At 41.7% G+C, this 9,254-nt stretch overlaps 1 protein-coding gene and 1 long non-coding RNA gene across 2 annotated transcripts in view; both read right to left on the minus strand.

The window, feature by feature from the left end:
• Nucleotides 1-3,454, minus strand: part of dlc1 (DLC1 Rho GTPase activating protein) — a 116,476-nt gene extending 113,022 nt beyond the window's left edge. Inside the window, exon 1 of the mRNA XM_012865493.3 lies at nucleotides 729-3,454. Coding sequence (XP_012720947.3) covers nucleotides 729-2,927 — 2,199 coding nt within the window. The 5' untranslated portion in view covers nucleotides 2,928-3,454. The remainder of the gene's footprint in view (nucleotides 1-728) is intronic.
• A 2,011-nt stretch (nucleotides 3,455-5,465) lies between these two features.
• On the minus strand, nucleotides 5,466-7,105 carry LOC118563130. The gene is made up of 2 exons (XR_004931038.1): nucleotides 6,954-7,105; nucleotides 5,466-6,745 (listed from the first exon to the last, which is right to left on the minus strand). It is a non-coding gene; the product is annotated as an uncharacterized LOC118563130 (long non-coding RNA).
• Between the last annotated feature and the right edge of the window lie 2,149 nt (nucleotides 7,106-9,254).

Here is a 9,254-nt window from a genome sequence, read left to right on the forward strand (position 1 = left end):
ATGTTCTATTGTATTTAAATGATTTTGTCAGAAAAAAGAAGACGTACTGTTCACAAGAGGCTGCTCAACTGTAGGAGATTCACATGTATGGAAAATATAGTATAAGGATAATATCTCTCACAATCAGGATGTAGTCCACATATTTAGCCTGCTCAAAGGACCTTGCATTGTTTTTACCGCAAGGGTAAAGCTTACTGCTATTTTAAATGGAATAATCAAGAAGTTTATTCAAGAAGTTCTCTGATTTTTCCTTTGCACCAACGAATCAAAGTCCACAAAGTGTCTTTTTTTGTAAAAATTTATATAACAAGCTTGCAAATATAAGAACAAAAAACGGAAAAAAATTAGTTTACTGTAAAAAAAACAAAAACAAAACTAAGAACAGTCTGAGCATTTCACCCCGTAGATTGCTTTAAACTTCCAACTGCCTTTGCTATTAAGGCTTCCATGCCCTTATAGGACCTTGTTCTGCAACGAGGGGTTGAGGAAGAGTACAACGTTTCACAGACCCCCCCGCCTCCCCCTTTCCCACCACTCGCAGAGATCTGAAAGCACGTAAGGGTGAAGTCATTGTTTTCCAAGCCACGTTGCCAGAGTGTGGGGTAGCTTATTTGTCAGACATTTATTTAAAGTAAGGTTTCTGCTTGTTTTGACAGATATGTTCCTGGACTCACAGTTCCTGCACAACCACGGGGAAAGTCAAAGTGCAAGGTTTCTACGTGTCTTACCTTTCTCATCCGCACCTTGGCCACGCTGTCCTCTTTCTGATCTCCTGTCTCACGGACATCTGAGCTGGACAGGGGCATGTCGCTGGAAACAGCTGAGAGCACGGCCTCATCCGACTCCCCCGTTGCGGCAGCTCCGTCCCCCGGGCTGTGGTTTCCCCTGTGACCATCTGCCACCTCGGAACAAGGTGACTCACTCAAGCCAGAGGTTTGGTTGCCATGGAACCCATCGCTGACCTCTTTAGAGAGGAAGGGAAGGTTCAGGTGTTGCTCAGTCGCCTGGTGTTTATTATGCAGATGGGTGTTGTGAGCTGGATTTTCAGTAACGTCAGCTTTAGTTTTCCCTCTAGCTTTTACCAAACAGTCGTCATCTGCCTCAACCAGGCGGATCTCTGGAATGGTCACCAGCTTCGAAGTGTTATTTTCAACAGGCGGAGTTACGTTCGCATCCTTGCACATAGTCGACTCGTTGGGTAGCGAGCTCTGAACCATGTTATCCAATGACTGACTTAGAGAAGTTTGTCCTGCACACAAAATTGTGCTTGTCTGCTTGGACTCTCTTTCCGGATTTCCAGTACTCTGGTGTTCAGACGATACAGTTTTGAGTGATGTCGGACACTGATTTTTAACTTTAGTCTGATATGCTACGGCTGGCTCTCCTTCATCTGCGCTTTCCGGCAACTGAGGCCAGTTCCCTGTGGTTTTCGCAAAGTCACGCTGCTCAGCCATATTCTGGTTAAGCGTTTCACAATCGTTTCCCTCACCTAAAGCCATGGCGACGTAACAAGAATCCTGCTTGACTTGGACGTTTCCGGGGTGATGAGCAAGTCCTGCATTTTCGTTCAGAGCTTCCGAGTCATCCGGTCCATCCAGTCCGCACGCAAAAACCGTGCTCTGGCTTTGAGTAAATCTTTGGTCACATTGTTCCTCCAGCAAAGAACCCACAACAGGTTGCGTCGACGATGTGCTACCGCTGTCCATCGTGTCAGCTGAATTTTGCAGCACAAATATAGAACCTCCTTCACCAGCTTGATCAGAGATGGAAATAATCCCTTTAACATCTGGGAAGTCAAACTGAAGCTCCTGTTTGGCAGCGGAGGGAAGGTTCAGGTCTTTGGAGATTTCACAATCACTGGCCTGATCTAACGCCACAGCACAGTTAGAATAGTCTGGCTCACCTTGAACGTTTCGTAAATGATTGAGTCCTTCATTTTCATTTTTAGTTTCCAACTCGTTCGGTCCACCCAGGTTGTGAACAAAAACTGCGCTCTGGCTTTCAGTAAATCCCTTGTCACGTTCGTCATCTATTGTAAAAGTCAAAAATGGCTTCAAAGACGCTTTAGGCAGTGACAACGCATTGCCACTCTCCATTGTATCAGCAGAATTTTGCAGCGCAAAAACCGGTCCCCATGCACCAGCTTGGTCGGAGGTGGAAATAATTCCTTCAACATCTGGGCAGTTGGTTTGAGGTTCCTGTTTGGCGGCGGCGCAGCGGTTGAGTGTGACCTCAGGGATTTCAGGAGATCTGCTGTAACCCTCTGTGTGGCTCTCCTTTGTCTGCTGATGGGTTGGAGGTTTGCCAGGCTTCTCAACGGCGGATCCAGACAATGGAGGTCCCTTATTTGAAGAGATAGAGATGTATTGTTGCACTTCAAGGCCTTCAAAGGCAACATCACGCTCGAAGAAGCAACCCAGACTTCTTTCTGTTCCTATTACCGTGTCGTTGTGAACGGATTTCACACTCTGATCATCAGTTGCAGCAGAAGTGTTAACGCTAGAGATGTCACTGTTTGAGTAACAACACAGGGCTGCAGAAATCCCAGCGTTTGTGGCTGGGAGATGCGCTGAATTGGGATTCCTCTGTGGAAGGTCAGGACCCACCAACCCGTGAACTGACTCCTGAAAATTTAACTTTACACTGTTTCCGGTTTGCCTCAAGCGTCCGGATTCATCAACGTCGTCAACAGCAAAGGCTTCGACCAAAGGGGTTTGGCCCAGGTCATCTGAAGGCAGCTGGCAGCCCTCTGGCATGGAGGCACACCTCGTCTGTCGGCCCTGCTTTAAAGCCCCAGAGCCCACCCAGAGTCCGTCTCTGTTGATCCCATGACAGCACACCAGATCCAGATCATCGTAGCTGTACTGTAATCCCGATGGGTGAGTCACATGTTCCTCCCAACTTCTTTTCCGCACAGCAACAGACATGATGGAAAGCAAGTACTATCCCATAGGGATGCAGGCTAAATCGGACAACCAGATTTGCTGTAATCAAGAGGAGAAACGGGAGGAACAAGCATCAAGCGCTTGCTAGTTATAGGTTTACAGTAACTGAATGTCCAGATGACAGTACGGTAAATCACGTCCTGCTTCTCGAGTTAACAGGAAGCAGTGGGTGAAAGTTCGAGGATTGCAACTGCTCTGCATTCCTAGTACCATGGGAACTTATAAATTGGACCAGTATAAGACGTCAAAAAGCCTTGTTATGTTGATCTAACAAGGGAAACCATTATGTTTCCAAAGCAATGTCTTTCCAATTATTACTTTATAGCTTGCCGACTACAGTCAGTCACCCTGAGCCAGAGCAGATGTTTTTACTTTAAGATTTTTTTTGGCAGATAAACCAAACAAAGCAAAGACTCTGAAGCTGTCTTGTTCACTTTTTAGGATCTCAACATCACAACTGTCATAATACCTACCCACAAAAAAGGGAATGACATATATTAAGGGAACGAAAAATAAAACAAAAAAACAAACAGCAGCTGACAGTCGACTTAAGTGTGCGTTGCGTTAAGATTCATTGTGAGACCTAAGAGATCCAAGCCAGGATAAATGATTTTATCTAACTGTAGGGTTGTTGTTTACATCACATCACAGTATTCTGTTTAAGCTGTTTAAGCTGTAAAAGTGCAGCATGGACAGTGTGTCCAGTCACTGTAACTGTGACTGAACAACTGACTTTAAAAAAACATTAAAAAAAATTAAAAAAGGAATCTGCCCAGTATGACACTGGACTGATACCCAATTAAAACGTTCTGAAGAAGTCGTACTTTCCCAAAAAGTCGCTGTTTAAGGAATGAATCTGTGGATGAGCTACCATATTTGGTATTAAACTGAATGCAAGTATTACTAAAAGTCTGAATAGATTTCCTTTTTTTCAAAAACAATTACACATTCTACGGGCTCATTAGACCGACCACTGATATCCAAATAACGACCCACATTGGAGTCGAACACCAATATTTACATTTTATACATTCTCCAAAAAGTGACACAGCATCTTACAATAAATTCCACTATCTCTGGATTATTTTCCTGTCCATCAGATGGATATATATATATTCCAACAAACAGCTTAAATCGCAGGTATCCAAGGAGATCCACCAGCTGCCTTCTCATTCATTTTACCAGAAGCGATTCCTCCACATTTAAGGAAGTATGAATCACGCTCTCTCCAGCGTATTTTGAATCCGGTCCTTAATCACAATCTGTGTGAGCCATTTTCGAGACTCCGGTCAGCACCCCTTGCTCTTGGATCAGTGGACAAGTGCCGGAGCCCCCGAAGGCAGACGGAAAGCCGTGGAGAAGGGAGACGTCCATGGACAGCTTCCATCTTGATCACATTAGAGGGTTTTTTTTTTTGCTGACATCTGAGTGCCAAAGAGCTGAGGTGGTGTAATAGGGGCTGGCTTTTCTTTTCCTCACTCCACCCCTTCTCCCCTCCGTTCTTCCCATCTTCGCATCAGGTCTCCTCCCTGCTGGTTTTTGACAGGGAGTATGAATCGCATCACAGAAGCCCCCATCGCCTGTCTGAAGAATCTTCAACATTTGTAAAAAAAAAAAAAAAAAGAAAGAAAAAAGAAAGAAAAACTAAGAAAAAAAACTTTTCTTCAATGTTAGCTCCCTACCCACTGTTTTTTAAAAAAAGGGTAATTTATCCCCTTCTTTAAACCATTCTTCTTGCCGTTTTTTCCTTCACTCTGCTTCTGCTCTGCTCGCTGGACAAGACTCCCCCCACTTGGTTCTGATTAGTAACAGACTTGCTGCCTTGTAAGCCTGCTGGCTTTACGCCAAGAGATTGCTCTAATGTTTTGGCAGTTATATCTCGAGTGTGCTTTTACTTTTTTTCCAATTTGTCTTCTTGTAACCTGACAAGTGTTCTTAACAAAAAAAAAAAAAAAAAAAAAGAAAAAAGACTGTCCACTTTATTAGGTACACTTTGCTCAGAGAAGATTGCCTTTTGCTTTCAGGACTGTCCTAAATAATTATGGCAAACATTCAACAAGAAGTTGAATTTTGCTCTATATTGACCGGAAAGCGTCACACCATTGCAGCGGATTTGTCAGGCGAACAACCGTGATGATAATCTTATGTTTCACTGCACCCCAATGGCACTCTGTTCATTTAGAATCTGGTGACTGGGGAAGCCATTGGAGTACAGTGAACTGATTTCCATGTTTTACGACACGGTTCATTACCCCGTGGCAGTGTTGTGTTCAAGACCACCTAACCCGAGACCAAGACAAGACCAAGACCAGAGTGTATCGAGACCGAGACAAGACCAAGACTTTTAGGGTCCGATACCAAGTCAAGACCAAGACCGAGGGAAGTCGAGACCGAGTCAAGACCAAGACCAGCGCCAGTATGTGACAATAAAATGTGAAACATGATCAAAATCACTAAAATTGATCTAAAAGACCCACATTCACGTAAAAACACCTAGATATTTTACACAGAGAACTGGAATAAACATAAACATCTTTATTTAGTACTTCTATGTTGTAATCACAGAATTTCAAACAATCAAAGTCGATCAAAATAGTATTTTCTCTGCCTTTCATGAACAGTACATACATTTATGTTGTTTTTAAATGTGCTATTTCAAAACCATGTGCAAATATGTAAAACTGAAAAAATGCCAATCATTTCTCTCGTTTCTCTCTCGTATACAGATTATAGCTACATTATATAACTTTTCTTAAATAAATCTATATCTATCACTAAGTTGTGACAATATGTTATGAGACAGATAATTTGTTGAAAAAAAGATTGATCTCCTTCACTTCCTCCCTGAGCGACTACTGCCATCTGCAGAAATACAAACCCCATTGAAATACGTGCACAAAAACATGACTGACTTTTATCAGTTCTAAGACCCTTTTGCTGGATCAGATGGTTTGTTTTTGACCAAGCAGTGTATTTCTCCAGTTAGCACTGGGAACATGGAGAAAAGGCAGAGGAGCTCAATATTTTCACAGCTTGTCGGTCTCATAACATACTGACACAACATAGTGACATAAATATATAAAAAAAACTATATAACTTTTACAAAGATATTTTTTTGTTTTAACAAAGTTACATACTGCATCTTTAACTCTGCTGTTGAATGGATGTAGCAACTTATACATAACATACATAATAAAGAAATCTGACATTTAGAGGCCCAACTGCATGCGTTTCAAAAATAAAATTATACAACTGGAAGCAGTTTCATAATACGCCAAAGCTTTAGAAAACGTCAATGGCAAAACTCGAGAACAAGGATAACCATGTAGTTGAACAGTGGTTGAAATAAAGTAGGTGATACATAAAATTAGTTTAAAGTAAGGTTTCATTGCACTTCAGAAAGATTAGAGACTGCAGCATTTTTGCACCTAAACGTGCACGATGGGGTCTCATTACAATGCCTCCTCGACTAAAAACCCTTTCCACTGGTGCAGAGGAGGCAGGGACGGATAGCACTTTCAAAGCCAAATTGTGCAGTTGAGGATATTTGGACTGGTTTTCTCCCCAGAAGGCAAGAGCATTGTCACTGTCACAGTCTCTTATATCATTAAAGTATCTGTTTAATTGTGTTGCAATACTTGAATTCTGGACAGAGGAGCTGTGCTTCTTATGTGCCTTGTAGCGTGACAGAAGTCGAGGGCATTTGGCTGGTGGCGAATGACTGGTTGGATCCACATTCATGGCTTCTGAGCACTTGTCATCTGTACTCTCCATGTTCTCCACCCCAAAGATCAATGTGTCTGAAAAACACAAACACAATGACTGTGTTAGTTTTCAAGAACTTTGAGTGTACAAAATAATGTTTATGACAAAAGTAAACTGATGAAAAGAAGACTATAAATTCCACTTTATGATTTAAGGCTTTATGTGCTACGAATTTAAGACATTTTAAGATTTATAATTTTGCAAATAAGACTTTTTTTTCAGCAAAGAAAAATGCATACCAACCTGTCAGTGTCTTCTTAAGTTCATCTCTGAACTTCTTCACCGATGCTGCATTACCTCCGTTGGTAACATCTAAATCCACCCAGCTTAAGCCAAACTGTGGATCCAGCATGGCAGCAAAGAAGTACACATCATGGTTAAAAGGTTCCTCTCTTCCACTGTATTTGGCCATGTTTGTTTTTGTAAAGATTCCAGAAAATCTTTTCACCAGAGACTGCTGGAGGGCTCTGATCAACGGCCGGCACTGCATTCGGGTCTCCTCCATCTTGAGGAGGTGTGTGTTCAAGTCCAGTACAGTTGGAACCACCATACTAATAGTCACTGATCTTTCCCCTTGGGTCAGCTCTGTTGCTTCAGCAAATGGAGAAAGAACTATACATAGCTCCTTTAGCTGGTTCCACTCCCGCGCACTGAACACGACATCCTCATAGTCTTTGTTGCACATTTCACTGAGTGATTTGTGTTCTAGAGTTGTAAGGGCCTGTACTTGTTTAAATGTACTGTTCCAACGAGTTGTATTTGCAGCTGGAACACTTTTATTGGTGCCAAATGCAGCCTCAAACTTATCTTTAAATTGTGAGCTGCTATGTAAAAGGGTTGCGAACTTTGACGTTTTTGCTATGGTGCGAGAAATGGTCTTGACCTCCTTCATACCATCATGCACAACTAACTGGAGAGAGTGTGCAAAGCAGGAAAGACGTTCACCAGATGACCATGGTAAGTCAATGTCTTCCTCTGAATTAATGTCCTCCCACAAGTGCTTGTCATCTAAATTATCCTCTTCACTCTCACTGTCATCAGATTGCTGCTGGGGCATGTGTACTTTGAAAGCACATTTCATATTGGGTGCATTGTCTGTTATGATATAGCTAATTTTGTCACGAATACCATATTCCTCAGTGATCTCCTCAAAGGCAGACGCAATGTGCTCTCCAGTATGCCTCCCTGTAAAACGCCTACAGTCCAGCAGGTAGGATTCAAGTGCATAGCAATCTTTAGATTTGTAGCACACATGGGCAGTCACCCCAAGAAAGGAGCGTAGCCTGCGATCAGACCAAAGGTCAGTTGTTAATGACACAGACGACTGGGTCTTCAGTTTCTCCAAGACAGTTTCCTTGACTTTTCTGACCAATTCTGGAATTCGTCTCTCAGAAACTGTTTTTCTAGAGATTGGTGTGTATTTACTGTCCAGGACTTCAAGAAAGTGTTTAAAGTGTCCATTTTCCACGAGGGAGAGGGGCAGACAACATCCAATGATCAAATCTTGAACAATGGCTTCACTGATGGCTTGCTGCCTTGGCGATTGTGGGCTGTAGAGCTGCACTTTCTGTGTAAATAACGATATTGTTGGCTGTGTGACATCACTCTGTTGCCCTGCCTTGTATTCCAGGAACCTAATAAATAGGACATAGAAATCAGTTTATCTGATCATATGAACATCAATTACATAAGAAAACAACCTTAAAAATAAGTAGGAACTTTACAAATACATGTCAAATATGTGTAATGTAATGTTACTAGAAACGCATGTAGATAAACAAAATGCAAATCAATGGTATTTTGGCCATCACATTTTTGAAATGGATAAACAAGTAAGTTAAATGACTGATATGGTATGAACCATAGAGAGTGAACTGGTAAAAAGTTACTTATTGACCTGAAATTGTAAATGGCAACATAACAATGTGGTTTCTAAAAGTAATTTGCCTATATCCATACAAAGCAACTAATTTATTAATTTTTCATAAGGTGAGGCATATTAGTCTCTTCACTCTCTGCTTATATCTATAGACTAGTTCCCACAGCCAAACAACAGAGCATCACCTCCACGTCTTATCTTCAATGTCAGGAGCTATATCCAGCTCCTAAGGTCAATGTAACTTACATTGACCTTAGTTCATAATTATGAGACAGTGAATGAATTCATTCACTGTCTCATAATTGTTTTTCATGAGAAAGAAAAAATCTAACTTAGGAACAGGATGTTATTATATGTCCAGTCGACTCAGTCTCTCAAGGTTAACTGCATTTGCTCACTTCCCTTAATAATGTTAATTGTAGGACCAATGCAAGAAAATACAACTTATTTAAGGTTAAGCATATCAGGTTTGGCACATTAATAAATTATATATGATGGCTTTGGAGACATTGGGGTTACCCACCAGCACAAGCCAGCACATGCTGACAGAACCATTACGTTCTGTCATGGTTACGTTCTGTAACGTAACCATTACGAACCATTACGTTCTGTCATGGTTACTTATTGACAGAACCATTACGAACCATTATGTTCTGTCATGGTTA

Source organism: Fundulus heteroclitus, chromosome 5 (assembly GCF_011125445.2).
Source record: "Fundulus heteroclitus isolate FHET01 chromosome 5, MU-UCD_Fhet_4.1, whole genome shotgun sequence".
Classification (NCBI taxonomy): domain Eukaryota; kingdom Metazoa; phylum Chordata; class Actinopteri; order Cyprinodontiformes; family Fundulidae; genus Fundulus; species Fundulus heteroclitus.